Source organism: Thalassophryne amazonica, chromosome 4 (assembly GCF_902500255.1).
Source record: "Thalassophryne amazonica chromosome 4, fThaAma1.1, whole genome shotgun sequence".
Taxonomy (NCBI): Eukaryota; Metazoa; Chordata; class Actinopteri; order Batrachoidiformes; family Batrachoididae; genus Thalassophryne; species Thalassophryne amazonica.
In genome coordinates this window covers 124,952,948-124,974,131 of record NC_047106.1, presented here as the reverse complement: position 1 = coordinate 124,974,131, position 21,184 = coordinate 124,952,948, and the positions used below count along the sequence as shown (strand labels likewise).

Below are 21,184 nucleotides of genomic sequence, written 5' to 3'. Positions count from 1 at the left end.
TAAAATAGAAGCTTCTATGGAGGTAAATATGTTTTGGCTGACTTTTAGTTTGCGATGTGTCTTCCTTTGCTGATGCAAATTAATTTTCATACACAGGCCAAAGTTTCTTGGAAAAATAACAGACCAAAAATTGCGCAAATGGGCTGAAGAAGTACACGGTCTGTGGAAGTCTCTCGGCAGAAAGGTAATGATGAAATTTGAAGTCTTAAGATTGTTGTTGCTGTTTTAAAGCATTCCTGTTGCAAAGATCTATCTATGCTCAGTAAAAACAAAAAACAATGCAAAACTGATTTCTCGTCCAGATCCGTGCCAGGGTTAAAGATCACCCAGAGCTGTACTCACAGATATACACCCCACATCCAGTTATAGTGCCGGGAGGACGCTTCAGGGAGCTCTACTACTGGTGAGTGTGTACTGCTGCCTGTCTGAGTGCAGAAATAGTCTCAGAGGTCATGAAATCACAGCCAGAACCATCCGCGAGGGGTCCGAGCTCAGACCCCACCTGGTGCCACAGTGTGTAACGTTGCTCTGTGTCCAACAGGGACTCCTACTGGGTCATCAACGGGCTCCTGTTGTCAGAGATGACAGAAACAGCCTACGGGATGATCCAAAACTTCCTCTACCTTGTCGACAGGTACAGCTTACAGCATGTTTCTTCTTTGTTAGACTTTTTTTTATCGCACTGCAGGTAGTTCTGCAGGCGCTTTCTGAATATTAACTCATTTAGCAACCCACAGCATGCACGTCACAAACAGAGCTCTCGGGGAGGATTTTGAGATTTGTAGAATAAAAGACTTTTATATCACTCTTCTGCAGATATGGCTTCATTCCAAATGGTGGGCGGATTTACTATGAAAGGCGCAGCCAGCCTCCATTCCTCACTCTCATGGTGGAGCGCTATTACCAAGCAACCAAGGATAAAGTGTTCCTCAGGTGATATTTAGGCCTGCACAGACGTCCTGCTAGATACATTTTCATTCATCTGTTGCCAGAATAAAACTGGCATATAATCATCACTACCACATTTCACACATTTGCTCCAGAACTTAGTCTTTTCCAACAAGCTTCATTTGAATGCAACTCCTTAATTGTTGCGTTTAATACTGATCTCCTAATGCTGCATTCACATGTCGGTGGAGTGTGGCAAATGGAAAATCAGGTGTTCCATTATTTGTGGAAAATATTAAAGAAGGTGTGAAATAATGACTGTTTAGAACAGTTGAAAAGTAATATAAAAATCAAATTCAAATAGAGAAAAGGACATTCTGCAGCTCTTTTTATTCAAAATCAAAGAAGTACAAAAAATCTCAGGTGGTTAGTGCACTTGGTTTCAGTGCGGTAGGTTCCTGGTTCAAACCCTACCCCTGACACATTTCTCCATGTAACGTGGAGTTGCATCAGGAAGGGCATCTGGCATGATTGTGCCAAATCAACATCCAGATCCACCTTGTATCTGCTGTGGCGACCCGAGTGAAAACAAGGAAGCAGCTGAAGGGACTTACTAATGCATGTATAAACCAGGTTAGTAGGTTACAAGGTGACTGTGCTTATTAACTGGTAAGTTTTAGGTTGTGCCCATAGACCAGGGGTGGGTAATCATGTGCCATGAAGGGCCAAGACAATGCAGGTTTTCCTTGCAACCAATCACCTCAGCAGGTGATTTCATTGATGTTCAGGTGTTTATGTTCAGGGGAGAAGCTCATCAGCAAACTCACCTGCTGAAGTCATTGGTTTGAAGGAAAACCTTAAATAAGGCACTCCCAAGATCGCAACATTTGGGTATCCCCAGGCAACCTACCAGGAAGATCGGGATGCTCCCGGTAGACATCCCGGAGGATTTTATGAATTGGCTGCAACTCATAATTTTGAAAATTAACTCACGAGCACGTCCATATTTATCATCTAAAAGCTGGTAATGAAAACCCAGTTGAAAACTGGTCTAAATGTGAATGTTTATTTAATGCCTATAAATAGATGTTGAAAGAAATGTGAAAGAAAAAAAAAAAAGAGATTGACACCACCACCACTGCACACCTTGTACCCTGTACAGGTCAGACCAACTGATTTAAAATATGATGCATACCATGTGGTTGGCATGAAAGAGCTGAAAAAAAATATTTTAATATTAAAAACTGGCCACTGGGATAGGCTCCAGCACCACACGACGCTGAACTGGAAGACAGATTTAGAAAATGGTTGGAAGATATCCTCTGTCCTGCAGTCTTCAGTCGAGAGTTTTTAATTTTCACTTTGAAACATTCTCGGGCTCCACCATTTTTTGGACGTCCAGCAATTTTCAGAGAATCACCTTCTAGGGAAATAAATAAATAAATAAATAGCAATAACACATGTTGCCAGCTTCTCCACATACTCCAGACAAATCACAATGTCCAAAAGCCAGAGTTTACTTGGTGTGGATCAGACAAACACAGAGATGGAATCTGACTTTATGCTGTGCTCCAGACCAGTGGTGGGCACAGTTCCGCTAATCCGCTAACCGCTAATTATCAAAGATAATGTTTTCATTATCGGATTAACTTTTCAGATAACTTTGAAAACCATTATCGGACTAATTATCTTCCGACAAGTTTTGGTCCGATAATTTGTAGACTGCTAATGTTTTTTTGCAGACGTGGTAAACAAAGCTGAATAGTTACAAACATTTATGAAACCTAAAATCAGTTGAGTACCTATCTATTAAATGTTTTGTAGTAGATGCGCAGTTCTATCCTCCGTAAACAAAGGAGAGCTGGTTCTAGAAGAAACCGCTCTATCCTCTGCAGACAAAGGAGGACTGGTCACAGAAAAGAAAAAAGATAATTTCTTTTGACCCCATACTGATATGTTGGCAATATCACCCAAATCATCCAGATGCATACAGTTTTAACTTATGGTTAAAGTTTTAACCAAACTAATTTCAGACAAGTTATTTAAATTATCGTCACGTCTGAAGTTTTATAAAGTGAAAATATCAGATATATGTTTTAGTTTTACAGTAATGCACTAATTTTGAAAGTTTTAGTGTGGAGATGCTGTGTTCAGCAGTGCATTATGTGTAATGTCAGTACATTCACAACAGAAGAAATGCATTTGAGACGCTCTGATCTGGCTCCACACAGACAACAGCATTAAACTCTTTGTATATTGTGCCTAAAACTCTTGTGAATATATTCTCTGGGTTTATAGATGTTGTTATTGTGTTTGTTTTATGTAAAAATGCCAAAAGAAGCTCAGGTTGCTTCTTATTATTTTCAGTTGGAATCGTTGCACTCGATTCCTGTTTGCTATTTAGAGTTCTGCTTATGTCAGACACTGTCTATCGTCTTTGTTCCACAGTAATATATATATAAGATGTCTGAAATTCAGCATTTATTAAATTCCACGCATCTTAAATGTAGCAGACACGGGTTATCTGGAATTTTGTTTTGGCAAGTTTTCACGGTCTCTACTGCCATCGACCGGCCAGTAGTGTTCATGGCAGTATTCGCCTGGTAACAATAGATCATGGTAGTGTTCTATTTATTTTGACACCGGTTATATCAGACGGTTATCTAATTACAACTTGGCTTTTTCTTTTGAAAATGCCCTTTTTTACAAATAAAAAATGGCATATTTTACAAAAGCACATTTATCTGTAAATACCAACATACGATACACACCTCACATTAACGTGTTGGTACACATAGAATGAATGAGTCAACCAGTGTTAGCGGAGGCACATTTTACCCATAATCCCTTTCGCATCTGTCTGTGTTTGTTACAAAACTTCAGAATTAGTGCATTATTCAACATTAAAAGATATATGTTATATTTTAACTTTGTACAAATGACAGAATTGACATTAATGGAGTTATTCTCTCAGTATTAATTTTATTTATAAACTAAAGCATAAGTCAGCACTGCTTTATTTTCCAAGACCTCCGCCTTATGGCAATGCCTTTATTGAGTAGAGAGTTGATTTGAGTGGGCAGAGCGCACAAAGACAGAAGTGCTGACTCATTGTTTGGGTCTGTAGTCAGCTTTGATGCTACCAGAAGTGATTGTGGTGTTAAAACTCAAAATTAGCTGGAAGTTATCGGTTATCTGTAGCTTCCCATAAATTTTTGGGTGGTTTATCGGTTTAACTTTATAAAAGATAACTTTTCAGTTAGCTGATTATCTGTTATCGAAGCAAAATTTTTGATTATCTGTGCCCACCACTGCTCCAGACAATATTACTCCCTTATTAACAAATATTGACATCAGGAGGGATTCAGTTTTAGACATAACACCTTTAATATGAACAAACCAAACAAGTGTCTCATGTTATAAACTTATCTTTTGACTTTGTCCCTCTGGATGGAGGAATACATTTGATGTGGTGGACACTTTAAATAAAACAAACATTAAAAATTATACTAACATGAAAGATTGAGAGTTTTCAATGTAACTGCAGTTTCAGTAATATAGTTTAACATACAGATTAAGTACAAGCATTTGTAAAGAAAGTACATGTGCATGTATTTATTTGGCAATATTACATGTACATAACAATTTGGCAAAGGATAACATGATGATCGAGTTTTCTGAATTATGAAAACATTATCACATCAGTTAGCTTCCAGTACTGTATTTCTGGTGTGAAATGGCCTAAAAACAAAATATTACAGGCTGCACAACCATGCCAGATAAGATATTTATAATAAAATGTTCTAAAACAACAAAACGGGTGACTCAGCCAGGTCAAGCCCACAGCAGCTATTATACAAAAAATGAATGTTCATTCGGTGAAAGATGGAATGTTCCATCTGTAATTGATATTTTACCATGATTTTCAAAATATTCTACAAGCTTTAGCTGTGGATTTGGAAATGCTTTAACAGACTTTTCAGTCTTCATGAATTTAATGTTGTTTAATTGTTCTGAGTTAATGCATAATTTGGTTTACAATTAAAAGGAAAATCATATTCTGTTATTTCAACATTATCGTTGACAGTTCAAATGAAAAGTTGAATCTAGAATCATTTAAATATGTGCTTCTTTTGAGATTTTTTTTTCAGTAGATGCTGAAAATATATCATTCGATACAAAATTAATGTGGTTTGTGGGACCCTGCTCCAGGGGGATGTGCCCCACCAGACCCCCTGCAAATTTTCCTCAGATTTCACAATTCTCATTTCTCAGCCCTGACAAGATCTTGTTTATTGTCAAATCAAGGAAGTGTCAATCCAGGAAGTGTTCAACATGTGACAATTCCTGTTTCACTGTGGACTCAAAATTTGGCACTTTCTGTTTGGGATACAGTATACCACGAACGAGCTTCGCACCACTGCACGTCAGTTTGCTCATATTAACTGATTTTTGAGTGCAAAATGTTTTATTCTTTGACTTCTATTCCAAGTTGTATTGGGGCAGGTGTAAAAAAAAAAAAGGGACAGGATGGCTTATATGGCAATGTTAGCATGCTAGCAATGTTCACAACTTTAGTATTACACAGCAAAAAAATAAATAAATAAAATAAAAAAATAGAAAACCTTAAACTGGCAAACACCCAAATGAATTACAGTAGGTTTGTGTTTAAGTTATAAATGTGATTTGGATCCACCTAAATTACTTGCATGTTACCAGTTGAATTAAGTACTTTGAAGGTTTGTCAATCAATTCTCAAAAGTTGACAGCAAAAGCTTATTCTGAAATGCTTGCCTGGAACAGGTTAACATACAATATCCTGATAATATGCAAAGGATAACATGATAAACATAGTAATGATAATTATATAATTATAGGCCAATCTCCAACCTTCCTTTTCTCTCAAAAATTCTTGAAAGGGTAGTTGTAAAACAGCTAACTGATCATCTGCAGAGAAATGGTCTATTTGAAGAGTTTCAGTCAGGGTTTAGAATTCATCATAGTACAGAAACAGCATTAGTGAAGGTTACAAATGATCTTCTTATGGCCTCGGACAGTGGACTCATCTCTGTGCTTGTTCTGTTAGACCTCAGTGCTGCTTTTGATACTGTTGACCATAAAATTTTATTACAGAGATTAGAGCATGCCATAGGTATTAAAGGAACTGCGCTGCGGTGGTTTGGATCATATTTATCTAATAGATTACAATTTGTTCATGTAAATGGGGAATCTTCTTCGCAGACTAAGGTTAATTGTGGAGTTCCACAGGGTTCTGTGCTAGGACCAATTTTGTTCACTTTGTACATGCTTCCCTTGGGCAGTATTATTAGACGGCATTGCTTAAATTTTCATTGTTGCGCAGATGATGCCCAGCTTTGTCTATCCATGAGGCCAGAGGACACACACCAATTAGCTAGACTGCAGGGTTGTCTTACAGACATAAAGACATGGATGACCTCTAATTTCCTGCTTTTAAATTCAGATAAAACTGAAGTTATTGTACTTGGCCCCACAAATCTTAGAAACATGGTGTCTAATCAGATCCTTACACTGGATGGCATTACCCTGACCTCTAGTAATACTGTGAGAAATCTTGGAGTCATTTTTGATCAGGATATGTCATTCAATGCGCATGTTAAACAAATATGTAGGACTGCTTTTTTGCATTTGCGCAATATCTCTAAAATTAGAAAGGTCTTGTCTCAGAGTGATGCTGAAAAACTAATTCATGCATTTATTTCCTCTAGGCTGGACTATTGTAATTCATTATTATCAGGTTGTCCTAAAAGTTTGCTGAAAAGCCTTCAGTTAATTCAAAATTCTGCAGCTAGAGTACTGACAGGGACTAGAAGGAGAGAGCATATCTCACCCATATTGGCCTCTCTTCGTTGGCTTCCTGTTAATTCTAGAATAGAATTTAAAATTCTTCTTCTTACTTATAAGGTTTTGAATAATCAGGTCCCATCTTATCTTAGGGACCTCATAGTACCATATCACCCCAATAGAGCGCTTCGCTATCAGACTGCGGGCTTACTTGTAGTTCCTAGGGTTTGTAAGAGTAGAATGGGAGGCAGAGCCTTCAGCTTTCAGGCTCCTCTCCTGTGGAACCAGCTCCCAATTCGGATCAGGGAGACAGACGCCCTTTCTACTTTTAAGATTAGGCTTAAAACTTTCCTTTTTGCTAAAGCTTATAGTTAGGGCTGGATCAGGTGAGCCTGAACCATCCCTTAGTTATGCTGCTATAGACTTAGACTGCTGGGGGGTTCCCATGATGCACTGAGTGTTTCTTTCTCTTTTTGCTCTGTATGCACCACTCTGCATTTAATCATTAGTGATTGATTGCTGCTCTCTTCCACAGCATGTCTTTTTCCTGATTCTCTCCCCTCAGCCCCAACCAGTCCCAGCAGAAGACTGCTCCTCCCTGAGCCTGGTTCTGCTGGAGGTTTCTTCCTGTTAAAAGGGAGTTTTTCCTTTCCACTGTCGCCAAGTGCTTGCTCACAGGGGGTTGTTTTGACTGTTGGGGTTTTTCCGTAATTATTGTATGGCTTTGCCTTACAATATAAAGCGCCTTGGGGCAACTGTTTGTTGTGATTTGGCCGCTATATAAATAAAATTGATTTGATTTGATAATGAATTAACTAGGAAGGTCCCCATCAGGTTTTTTTTGGCCCCGATCCGATTCCGAGTCATGTGATTTTGATTATCTGCCGATACCAAGTCCTGATCCAATACTTTAAAAAACTTAATGACCAATGAACAAATGCTAAATATATAAATATTATATATTTAGCATTTGTTCATTGTTCATTTTAATCACCTTATTTTATTATTTATCACTTAAACAGTGCACTTCTCCTTGAGGCAGCTTGAACAATCAAGTATTAATCTACCAGACTTTAAAAATGTACAAATTTCCATGTTATTTTATTTGTCTAAAAATAAATGTCCAAGGTTCCTTATTTTAAACAAAAAATTATCTAATCTGAAATAACAGGTGGTTTTAATTTACAGATGAAAGGTTTCTAAAAGGTTTTTGATTTAGCTATTTTAATTACAAGTGTTCTAAACTTTTTTTAAACAGTAATCAGAAATTTTGAGGTAACAAACAACAACAACAAAAAACATTTCCAAGGATTTTTATTCAGAAAACTGCTCTATAAATGAGCAGTCCTGTAACACGTTTCTGTTTTGTAAAGATCAGTGGTTTCTGCACTGATCTGTTTTGTACAGATCAGTGGTTTCTGCACCGATCTTTTGTGTACAGATCAGTGGTTTCTGCCACTCGTCTTCCGTGTTTTGGCCCGATGCGTCATTCCTATTGGATGGCACGAAGCTATGTCACAGCTCAGAGTGTCAAAAGTTGGATTGGGCTGAACTTATGTTTTTTCTTTTGTTCAATAAAAAAAAAAAAGATTGGGTTGAACTTTGACCACGTGAGCCTGCCGACAAGCAGCAATGTGCGCTCCCATCAGAAGCATCGCTTTAGCTCAGCTTTTGACGCCTGTAAAAAGCAACATGTCTCATTGAAAATAATGCTTTTTAGACCGATTCTTGATGCCACTGACACTTCCGACGCATGAAAGGCCCATTAATCTGCAATAATGAGCTTGAAATAGCGCTGATCAAAATAATGAGGATAAAATCTATATCGGATTGCTGATCGGGATCAACGTCCGATTTCAAGTCTGAAACCACGTGATTGGGCCCGATTTCCGATCACGTGATCGGATCGGGACATCCCTAAAATTAACCACGGAGCCTTTTTTTCCATTCTCGTAAATGAAGAACTTTGTTCTAATTTGGTGAAGTGTGAGTGCACAGACTTTCTGTTGTACCTGGCTCATTCTGTTATCAGATTTACTGTTAAAATACTATGCCAGAGGCACCGTGGAAGAACAATTCTGAATTAAATCATTGCCTCCTGTTGTCTTTTAAAACATGTTTCAGAGAAGCTTTACCGGCTCTGGTGAAGGAGTACAGCTTTTGGATGCAGAACCGCTCTGTCGCCATCATTGTAAATGGAACTGAACATGTTTTGAACCGGTATCACGTGGAGGTGGGCCAGCCCAGGTACGAGTCTGAGAAAATAAAAAAGAGCCCTACCAGTGTAGAGTTTGTTGTGAAGCATCATAACTGCCTTTTACTCTCCTCCAGGCCTGAATCATACACAGATGACCTGGAACTGGCTGCAGGACTGACTGCTGGTAATGGTTTATGAGCACTTAAAGACCCAGGAGCTCAATAAATTGCTTTTATGAGCATGAGAATTATTAACCTGCCATGGTCAATTTATTACATGAAAGAAAGAAAATAACGCTGTGTGTGGTATATGCTGGAATGCACAAACTGCATTTTATAATTACTGTTCAGCAGAAAAATGCAACGTCTTACTCTGGATTAAAGGATTGTTAAACAAATGAGTTAGATACAAGTCAAAGTAGAATTTTCTGTTCCTTTCACATAAACAAAAAACAACACATTTTGTTTTCTTAGTGCAGATGTTCCATATGAAGAGTAATCAAAAACATAGGAAGTCTTTTTACATGGTATGAATGCTTATAAATTTGGAACTACCAGGAGTACACAGGATTCGTACTGTAGCTTGTAAATCGTCTGCTGCTCTCCAGTCTGTTTGTTACTTTATTGTTTTTAATTTATGCTGTTTTTGAGTCAGAGGCACTGCGGGTGTATGATAGCCAAACTCTGCTGGATCTCCAGCCCTCGGTTCGTGGTGCGGTGCGGTTATCGGCGGGTGGACAGAACTTTCCGCCCCATTTTTATCGGAGGTGCCGGCTTTTCTGTGCCGTACTCCTGCGCTGCCTTTCGGCCGAAAGCGCAGTCATCGCCGCAGGAGACGAAGTGGACGTCTGGTGAAGCTGAAGCTCTCTTTGGCCTGCTGTTTGGCTTCCGGACGAGCTGTGCACAGAATTCTGGCAGGATCTGTGCTTCCCTGGCGCCTTGTGGATCCGGTTAGAGCCTGTGTGGTGCCGCTGATCGGCTCTGAGGACTGTCGGCCTGGCCGTCCACGTCTTCGCCAGATTGATGTGCGCCAGTGGCGCTCTCGGAACCTGGGCTTGCTTCGCTGGGTTCCGAACAGTGAGACTGTCATCCCCACTGAGGTCCTTACCCTGGGTCTGCTGAACATCAAATCACTGTCCTCGAAATCATTGTTGATTAATGATTTAATCATGGATCATCATTTAGATATGATTGGTTTGTGTGAAACCTGGCTCAAACCCACAACTCTCCTTCCTTTGAATGAGGCCTGTCCACCAGCGTACACATTTAGTTACGTGTCTCGTGGTGTGAAGCAAGGCGGGGGTGTGGCTTTTATTTACAAATCTAGGTTTTCTTTATTAGCTGTTGGGGGTCACAAATATAATTCCTTTGAGCATCTGACTCTGCGTTATGCCTGTGATGCTAAGTACTGTCAGGGTCATAAAACTGGAGCTCAGCTATGTTATTTTGTCACTGTTTATAGGCCGACTGGCCCATATTCTGACTTCTTAGATGAATTTGGTGCGTTCATCTCTAGTTTGTCAAATAGTGCAGATAACATTTTGATTATTGGTGACTTTAGCTCTAGGACAGCTCTTGTTTGCCTCTACTGGTGGTTGCCTCTCACTGCGGTATTGTATCACTTCCTTTTCCGGAGCACAGCGGTGTTTTGCTGTATCTGTTAGCTGTTTAATCTGCGCGGTTAGATTGATCTAGTTACCTAGTTAACGATTTGTTTCACAGTGTAATCTTCACGTGCCTTAACTAAAGCACTCCCTCTGCTGAATCACCTCTAAATTATTTACACATTATTCACTTTGTGTGTTTTTAGGAATCCGCTAGCTTAGCGCAGCTACTAGCTCTTAGCCGGTTTAGCATGGTGGCTTCTCCTGTCTCTCCTGCACTTTTCTGCTCTGGGTGTGAAATGTTTAGTTATTCCTCGGCCTCCTTTAGCAGTAATGATACTTGTAATAAGTGTAGCTTATTCATAGCTTTGGAGGCCAGGCTGGGCGAATTGGAGACTCGGCTCCTCACCGTGGAAAATTCTACAGCTAGCCAGGCCCCTGTAGTCGGTGCGGACCAAGGTAGCTTAGCCGCCGTTAGTTTCCCTCTGGCAGATCCCGAGCAGCCGGGAAAGCAGGCCGACTGGGTGACTGTGAGGAGGAAGCGTAGTTCTAAACAGAAGCCCAGTGTACACCGCCAACCCGTTCACATTTCTAACCATTTTTCCCCACTCGACGACACACCCGCCGAGGATCAAACTCTGGTTATTGGCGACTCTGTTTTGAGAAATGTGAAGTTAGCGACACCAGCAACCATAGTCAATTGTCTTCCGGGGGCCAGAGCAGGTGACATTGAAGGAAATTTGAAACTGCTGGCTAAGGCTAAGCGTAAATTTGGTAAGATTGTAATTCACGTCGGCAGTAATGACACCCGGTTACGCCAATCGGAGGTCACTAAAATTAACATTGAATCGGTGTGTAACTTTGCAAAAACAATGTCGGACTCTGTAGTTTTCTCTGGGCCCCTCCCCAATCGGACCGGGAGTGACATGTTTAGCCGCATGTTCTCCTTGAATTGCTGGCTGTCTGAGTGGTGTCCAAAAAAATGAGGTGGGCTTCATAGATAATTGGCAAAGCTTCTGGGGAAAACCTGGTCTTGTTAGGAGAGACGGCATCCATCCCACTTTGGATGGAGCAGCTCTCATTTCTAGAAATCTGGCCAATTTTCTTAAATCCTCCAAACCGTGACTATCCAGGGTTGGGACCAGGAAGCAGAGTTGTAGTCTTACACACCTCTCTGCAGCTTCTCTCCCCCTGCCATCCCCTCATTACCCCATCCCCGTAGAGACGGTGCCTGCTCCCAGACCACCAATAACCAGCAAAAATCTATTTAAGCATAAAAATTCAAAAAGAAAAAATAATATAGCACCTTCAACTGCACCACAGACTAAAACAGTTAAATGTGGTCTATTAAACATTAGGTCTCTCTCTTCTAAGTCCCTGTTAGTAAATGATATAATAATTGATCAACATATTGATTTATTCTGCCTTACAGAAACCTGGTTACAGCAGGATGAATATGTTAGTTTAAATGAGTCAGCACCCCCGAGTCACACTAACTGCCAGAATGCTCGTAGCACGGGCCGAGGCGGAGGATTAGCAGCAATCTTCCATTCCAGCTTATTAATTAATCAAAAACCCAGACAGAGCTTTAATTCATTTGAAAGCTTGACTCTTAGTCTTGTCCATCCAAATTGGAAGTCCCAAAAACCAGTTTTATTTGTTATTATCTATCGTCCACCTGGTCATTACTGTGAGTTTCTCTGTGAATTTTCAGACCTTTTGTCTGACTTAGTGCTTAGCTCAGATAAGATAATTATAGTGGGTGATTTTAACATCCACACAGATGCTGAGAATGACAGCCTCAACACTGCATTTAATCTATTATTAGACTCAATTGGCTTTGCTCAAAATGTAAATGAGTCCGCCCACCACTTTAATCATATCTTAGATCTTGTTCTGACTTATGGTATGGAAATTGAAGACTTAACAGTATTCCCTGAAAACTCCCTTCTGTCTGATCAGTTCTTAATAACATTTACATTTAGTCTGATGGACTACCCAGCAGTGGGGAATAAGTTTCATTACACTAGAAGTCTTTCAGAAAGCGCTGTAACTAGGCTTAAAGATATGATTCCTTCTTTATGTTCTCTAATGCCATATACCAACACAGTGCAGAGTAGCTACCTAAACTCTGTAAGTGAGATAGAGTATCTCGTCAATAGTTTTACATCCTCATTGAAGACAACTTTGGATGCTGTAGCTCCTCTGAAAAAGAGAGCTTTAAATCAGAAGTGCCTGACTCCGTGGTATAACTCACAAACTCGCAGCTTAAAGCAGATAACCCGTAAGTTGGAGAGGAAATGGCGTCTCACTAATTTAGAAGATCTTCACTTAGCCTGGAAAAAGAGTCTGTTGCTCTATAAAAAAGCCCTCCGTAAGGCTAGGACATCTTACTACTCATCACTAATTGAAGAAAATAAGAACAACCCCAGGTTTCTTTTCAGCACTGTAGCCAGGCTGACAAAGAGTCAGAGCTCTATTGAGCCGAGTATTCCTTTAACTAGTAATGACTTCATGACTTTCTTTGCTAATAAAATTTTAACTATTAGAGAAAAAATTACTCATAACCATCCCAAAGATGTATCGTTATCTTTGGCTGCTTTCAGTGATGCCGGTATTTGGTTAGACTCTTTCTCTCAGATTGTTCTGTCTGAGTTATTTTCATTATTTACTTCATCACAACCATCAACATGTCTATTAGACCCCATTCCTACCAGGCTGCTCAAGGAAGCCCTACCACTATTTAATGCTTCGATCTTAAATATGATCAATCTATCTTTATTAGTTGGCTATGTACCACAGGCTTTTAAGGTGGCAGTAATTAAACCATTACTTAAAAAGCCATCACTTGACCCAGCTATCTTAGCTAATTATAGGCCAATCTCCAACCTTCCTTTTCTCTCAAAAATTCTTGAAAGGGTAGTTGTAAAACAGCTAACTGATCATCTGCAGAGGAATGGTCTATTTGAAGAGTTTCAGTCAGGTTTTAGAATTCATCATAGTACAGAAACAGCATTAGTGAAGGTTACAAATGATCTTCTTATGGCCTCAGACAGTGGACTCATCTCTGTGCTTGTTCTGTTAGACCTCAGTGCTGCTTTTGATACTGTTGACCATAAAATTTTATTACAGAGATTAGAGCATGCCATAGGTATTAAAGGCACTGTGCTGCGGTGGTTTGAATCATATTTATCTAATAGATTACAATTTGTTCATGTAAATGGGGAATCTTCTTCACAGACTAAGGTTAATTATGGAGTTCCACAAGGTTCTGTGCTAGGACCAATTTTATTCACTTTATACATGCTTCCCTTAGGCAGTATTATTAGATGACATTGCTTAAATTTTCATTGTTACGCAGATGATACCCAGCTTTATTTATCCATGAAGCCAGAGGACACACACCAATTAGCTAAACTGCAGGATTGTCTTACAGACATAAAGACATGGATGACCTCTAATTTCCTGCTTTTAAACTCAGATAAAACTGAAGTTATTGTACTTGGCCCCACAAATCTTAGAAACATGGTGTCTAACCAGATCCTTACTCTGGATGGCATTACCCTGACCTCTAGTAATACTGTGAGAAATCTTGGAGTCATTTTTGATCAGGATATGTCATTCAAAGTGCATATTAAACAAATATGTAGGACTGCTTTTTTGCATTTACGCAATATCTCTAAAATTAGAAAGGTCTTGTCTCAAGAGTGATGCTGAAAAACTAATTCATGCATTTATTTCCTCTAGGCTGGACTATTGTAATTCATTATTATCAGGTTGTCCTAAAAGTTCCCTGAAAAGCCTTCAGTTAATTCAAAATGCTGCAGCTAGAGTACTAACGGGGACTAGAAGGAGAGAGCATATCTCACCCATATTGGCCTCTCTTCATTGGCTTCCTGTTAATTCTAGAATAGAATTTAAAATTCTTCTTCTTACTTATAAGGTTTTGAATAATCAGGTCCCATCTTATCTTAGGGACCTCATAGTACCATATCACCCCAATAGAGCGCTTCGCTCTCAGACTGCAGGCTTACTTGTAGTTCCTAGAGTTTGTAAGAGTAGAATGGGAGGCAGAGCCTTCAGCTTTCAGGCTCCTCTCCTGTGGAACCAGCTCCCAATTCGGATCAGGGAGACAGACACCCTCTCTACTTTTAAGATTAGGCTTAAAACTTTCCTTTTTGCTAAAGCTTATAGTTAGGGCTGGATCAGGTGACCCTGAACCATCCCTTAGTTATGCTGCTATAGACTTAGACTGCTGGGGGTTCCCATGATGCACTGAGTGTTTCTTTCTCTTTTTGCTCTGTATGCACCACTCTGCATTTAATCATTAGTGACTGATCTCTGCTCCCCTCCACAGCATGTCTTTTCCTGGTTCTCTCCCTCAGCCCCAACCAGTCCCAGCAGAAGACTGCCCCTCCCTGAGCCTGGTTTTGCTAGAGGTTTCTTCCTGTTAAAAGGGAGTTTTTCCTTCCCACTGTCGCCAAGTGCTTGCTCACAGGGGGTCGTTTTGACCGTTGGGGTTTTTACGTAATTATTGTATGGCCTTGCCTTACAATATAAAGCGCCTTGGTGCAACTGTTTGTTGTGATTTGGCGCTATATAAATAAAATTGATTGATTGATTGATTGACTTTAACATTCATATAAATAAACCCTCTGATCCCCTTAGCAAATCATTTACGCAAATTGTGGATGCTTTAGGATTCCAGCAATGCATTCAGGACCCGACACACATTAATGGAAATACCCTGGATCTGCTTCTTTGCTGTCACAAATATTGACATTTTGCCTCTCGCATCTATAGTCTCTGACCATTCACTTATCAGGTTTACATTTACGCTACCACATTTAGTGGAACAACAACCTTGTCTACTACTGCAGCGTCATATTAAACCCTCAACTATGACTGAACTTGAGGCCAGACTACCTGATATTTTAGCTTTGAATCTGGAGAATGCTAAATCAGTGGACAGCCTCGCGGATAGTCTAAATTTATCGCTTAAAACTACACTTGATAAGATTGCGCCTCCTCTTTTAAGGTCACGCCCTCCTAAGGCACAGTCACCTTGGTTCAGTGATTATTTGCGTGACCTCAGGCAGAAGGCTAGAGGTTTGGAACGGAAATGGCGTTATTCCAAATTAGAGGTGTTCCGCCTTGTGTGGAGGGATGCTATTTTAGATTATAAGCATGCACTACTGGCCATGAAGCGGACCTATTACTTGGATTTGATCAGTAAAAACAAACATAACTCAAAGTTTTTGTTTGACACGGTCACATTTCTTATTCACGGGCAGCCACCTGTTAGTCGTTCTCCCTTTTCAGCACAGGATATATTTGATTATTTTGAGAAGAAAATAGAACATATTAGGCTGAGCATATCTCAGCACGCCTCAGCCCAGCCATTAAAACCTGCTATGGAGGTGGGCGCTACCATTGAGGTGTTACCTAGATTGACAGAATTTAATAGTATTTCATTGGGCGTGCTGACGAAACTTGTGGCATCTGTCGTGGTCCTCTTTTTGGTCGTCTCAGGATGTCTTCTTTTAGATAACACAAACTAATTGCAAGTGATTTGCTAGAAAAGGACACAACACTTTGGAATAATTCAGCCTTAGCAAGATAAAATGCACAGAGTTTTTAAGTTTATTTAAGCCTTTGACGCAGAGCTTATACAAACTGAGTCCTCTAGAGAGACTGAATATGACAACCGCGCTCATCTATTTATTGGAGACCCGCGGGCATCGCTCCTCCTTCGACTTTTTTATTTATTTCATTCCCAAGACATGGTTTTCTATTGGAAGCGTCCTCTAGTGAACCCTAAGCAGGTGTTAGGCCATTATTTCAATGTGACAAACGCTCCCATTAAAACGTGAAGGATTTACAACTGATTTTTTTAAAAGACCTTCAGCCACAGGTGCAGCTGGCCTGAGGCCCCCCGCACGTGGCCTCAGCCACAGGTGCAGCTGGCCCGAGGCCCCTCGCACGTGGCCTGCGGGAAAGCACCTAAAAGGCCTTGGAAAGCCCCTGACAGACTGAATGACTAATAGAGCCCTTTTTTTTGGGGTTGAACACCTGCTAGTTCAGCCAGAGGACATACAGTTCGGATCAGGACACTTGATAGTTCATCACAGTTCAAATATGGACCTAAAAATTCTTCTACACATCTACAAAAAGCACAACCTGTTTATTTGATCCTATACCAACAAAATTGATTATGGAACTGTGGCCCACTCTTGGGCCGACTGTGCTGGAAATTATTAATCTGTCATTAACCTCTGGATCTGTTCCGAAATGTTTTAAATCAGCAGTGATTAAACCATTACTTAAGAAATCTAATCTTGACCCTAGTGTATTGAAAAATTACAGGCCGATATCAAATCTATGATTCTGTTCCAAAATTTTAGAAAAGGTGGTTTCATGGCAGCTCATAGACCACCTCACTGAGAATGATCTTTTTGAGCCGCTGCAGTCTGCTTTTAGGAAATATCACTCCACAGAGACAGCGCTCACTAAAGTTGTGAATGATCTTCTGCGAGCAATGGACTCAGACACCACTACGGTTTTGGTGTTGTTAGATCTCAGTGCTGCGTTTGATACCGTGGATCATCATATTTTGCTCAGTAGGTTGGCGAATTTTTTGGGGATTACTGGAAGTGCCCTTGCCTGGTTGACGTCATATCTGTCCAGTCGTTCTCAGTGTGTCTTGTATAATGGCACTACCTCTGACCTTGCTGACATGAGATTTGGGGTTCCACAGGGATCTCTTTTAGGCCCCTTGCTTTTGCGTCCATGATGAGAGGGACAGTTTTGCGGAGGGCTAAATGTTAGCTGTAAATTTGTCATTTTTAAATGAAGATTTCTCCGTTGAATGACAGATCTGGGCTTCCAGATTTACTTTACTACATTCAGAAGGATCTTATGTGTAAATGTAAGTCATTTTTTGGTCCAAAGATCTGACTGCATTTATTTCAGTGCAGGTCTACTTTAAGATGGGCCTGATTTAAGCAGGGGAACCTTCCGTGCCATGCATGATTTTAACCCATGACGTCTCAAGGGCCTTTCACATTGAATACGTCAAGCCAATCTGTCAACGCCTTCCAATCCGTCGGATGCGTTTCCAACGCGTCTGACGTGTCCAACGCATGACGTCACGCTTCGCTTCGGAAGCAGCAAGGGGGCGGAGATTGCTCTGGCTGTTTCCACAACCTGAAAAAAGTTCAGCGATCGCCATCTTGAATTTGCATTGCCTGAACCACAAAAAAGCTTTAAAAAACAGCAGTAGAACGATTCTCCCATCACCCTGCTGGGAGAAGCTTTTTTTCAGCTACTTTTTGGAGTGATGCCGACCGAGGGAGGACTGACGACTTGGTGGGATATCGATCGAACCGCAACAGCGGGCCGACCGGCACGGAGAAGACGGCCTTCAGGAATCATTCCTGGGCAGACCGAAACAGGCAGCCGGAGTGGATGGAGCAGACCCACTCAGTCCGAAATCTCCCACTTTTTGGGTATATGTGAAGTCCCAGTTTGCCCAGCGGAGTTTAGTTCCACAGCTTTTTCGAGGTGAGAATAATATTAAAATAAAACATGATGTTTACTGAACTGCTGTGAAGGTTTAATGATCGGCTAACGTTAGCTTAGCTTTTTAGCACAGTTGATCTGAGTGAACGCTTTAATTTGTAAATGGTTCAGTCTTTCTTATTTTTACCAAATAAAGCTACATATTTTTTCGGAGACCACAAATTTCAACTTTAAATAACCTTTTTTGCGGGCATTTTTTTCCATCGTTTTTTTTTTCTTCTTTTTTTTATATAAACTGTTTAGTGTTTCTTTATATTTAAAGAAATATTTTTATTTGTCCCAATCAGAAACATTTGCTGTGCAGACAACCAAACTTCCATTGATGAGCTGAACACCACGAAGTCCAGTCGAAAGAAAACATCTCTGCTCTTCAAAATAGGACAGAAGTGTCTTCAGCAACACCACCAGAATTTAAAGCTGCAGAAGAGACCTTCATCTGGTCCCAGGAATCCAGCATAACATCACCTGCTTCTAAATAAAAGGCTCTTTCAACAGCAACTATTTTATTATTATTTTAAAAAAGCTGTTTCATTTTATATTTTAACAATAAATGAATGGCTCGTTAAAAATGTCCATGAAATCAAAGTCAGACATTTGCACAGCTATAAGCTCTCCACTTATTGCTCTCAAATTCATATTTTAGAAATGACTCTGTCCTGATAACAACATTGAAGGCAATTACATATTTTGACGTAATTACAAGTTGAAATGACTAAAAAAAAATATTCATTATGATGTTTATGTCACAGAAATCCTACTTTACAATCACACTGCAGTCATTGTTAAATTATTTCCTGTTGCATTTATAATAAAATTTGTATTTATTTACAGTGTCTGTTTTTCTGGTTGAAATGAGATATAAATAATCTACCAGACTTTTAACAAAATGTACAAGTTTCCATGTTATTTTGTCTAAAAGTAAATGTCCGAGGTTCCTTATGTTAAACAAGATATTATCTAATCTGAAATAACAGGTGGTTTTAATTTACAGATGAAAGGTTTCTAAAGAACCATTTATTGATTTATTTAGCTATTTTAATTCCAAGTGTTCTAAACTTTTTTTTAACAGTAATCAGAAATTCTGAGGTAACAAACAACAACAAAAAACATTTCCAAGGATTTTTCTTCAGAAAACTGCTCTATAAATGAGCAGTCCTGTGACACGTTTGTTTTGTACAGATCAGTGGTTTCTGCACGATCTGTTTTGTACAGATCAGTGGTTTCTGCACCGATCCGTTTTGTACAGATCAGTGGTTTCTGCACCGATCCGTTTCATAGAGATCAGTGGTTTCTGCACCGATCCGTTTCGTAGAGATCAGTGGTTTCTGCACCGATCCGTTTCGTAGAGATCAGTGGTTTCTGCACCGATCCGTTTTGTAGAGATCAGTAGTTTCTGCACCGATCTGTTTTGTAGAGATCAGTGGTTTCTGCACCGATCTGATTTGTACAGATCAGTGGTTTCTGCTACTAGTCTTGCGCGTTTTGGCATGACGCATCGTTCCTATTGGACACCGCGAAGCTACATCACGGCTCAGTGCGTTGAAAGTTGGATTGGATTGAACTGTGACCACGTCAGCCTGCCGACAAGCCGCAATGCGCGCTCCCGTCAGAAGCGTCGGTTTTGCTCAGCTTTTGATGCGACGCTTCTGACGCATCTAAAAAGCAACGTGTCTCATTGAAAATAATGCTTTTTAGACAGATTTTTGACGCATTTGAAGCTTCCGACGTATTCAGTGTGAAAGGCCCATTAGTGTATTACCCACCGTAACCTTGGAAATGGTGCCAGCTCTCTTCAGGTCATTGACCAGCTCCTCCCGTGCAGTTTTGGGCTGATTCCTTACCTTTCTTAGGATCATTGATACGCCACGAAGTGGGATCTTACATGGAGCCCCAGTCAGAGGGAGATTGACAGTCATGTTTAGCTTCTTCCATTTTCTAATAATTTCTCTAATAGTTGATCTTTTTTCACCAAGCTGCTTGGCAATTGCCCCATAGCCCTTTCCAGCCTTGTGGAGGTCTACAATTTTGTCTCTGGTGTCTTTGGACAGCTCTTTGGTCTTAACCATGTTAGTCGTTGGAGTCTTACTGATTGTGTGGGGTGGACAGGTGTCTTTATGCAGCTAAAAACCTCAAATAGGTGCTTCTAATTTGGAATAATACGTGGAGTGGAAGTGGACTTTTTAGAGGCGGACTAACAGGTCTTTGAGGGCCAGAATTTTTGCTGATTGGCAGGTGATGAAATACTTATTTGCAGCAGTAACATGCAAATAAATTATTTAAAAAAAATCATACATTGTGATTTCCGGATTTTTTATTTATTTATTTTTTTTTTTGGATTATGTCTCTCACAGTGGACATGCACCTAAGATGAAAATTTCAGACCCCTCCATGATGCAAAATCGCAGGGTGTTAAAATACTTGTTTTCCTCACTGTATATGAAAAACAAGTGCCATTATACAAATAATGAATGTTTATGAGTTCAATGGTATGAATATTTCAGAAAATGTAACAACAACAACATTCATTATTTGTTTTATATAGATCCTTGTCATGTGATATTATATTAATTTATAAATAACAGAAAAGGGACTTTCTTTTTGGTGTGGTGCTTTGCAGAAGTGGGACAAAGTCACCATAAAGTTATTCTCAAGTCATCAGTCTGCAAGTCCCAAGTCAAATTTCAAGTCAGCTTGCAAACAACTGGTGGTCATTATGACGTGAGATTTGACCTGGGACTGACATGGATTATTTGTCCCATTTGTGTAGCACTGCTTTTAGAGTGCCATTTGGTTCCATTTAGAGTTCAAATTTGGTTCCATGCGTTTGGTACCATTGCACTCTGCGCGCACACACACACACACACACAACACAACCGTTGTGCTGTCTGGAAGCTGTTAACAGGAAGTCAGAATGAAAAGCTGGACTAATTTCTGATGTGAGTTTTTTCGCTGCTCTGAGGATGTACATAGACTTTTTTTTGTAGTACACACATGCACAAGCGCACATGGGACAACACAAGAGGGACGACGATTTGTTTAAGCTAACTGACGGTGCTAATTCTTGGAACACACACACACACACACACACACAC

The 21,184-nt window shown here is 40.1% G+C and overlaps 1 protein-coding gene across 2 annotated transcripts in view; it reads left to right on the top strand.

Moving 5' to 3' along the window:
- Positions 1 to 21,184, top strand: part of treh (trehalase (brush-border membrane glycoprotein)) — an 81,381-nt gene that overhangs the window by 16,827 nt on the left and 43,370 nt on the right. For both annotated transcript variants that reach the window (XM_034168489.1, XM_034168490.1), the window contains exons 4-9: positions 97 to 184; positions 303 to 403; positions 542 to 634; positions 817 to 933; positions 8,836 to 8,958; positions 9,043 to 9,092. In XM_034168489.1, the coding sequence (XP_034024380.1) occupies positions 97 to 184; positions 303 to 403; positions 542 to 634; positions 817 to 933; positions 8,836 to 8,958; positions 9,043 to 9,092 (572 nt within the window). The remainder of the gene's footprint in view (positions 1 to 96; positions 185 to 302; positions 404 to 541; positions 635 to 816; positions 934 to 8,835; positions 8,959 to 9,042; positions 9,093 to 21,184) is intronic.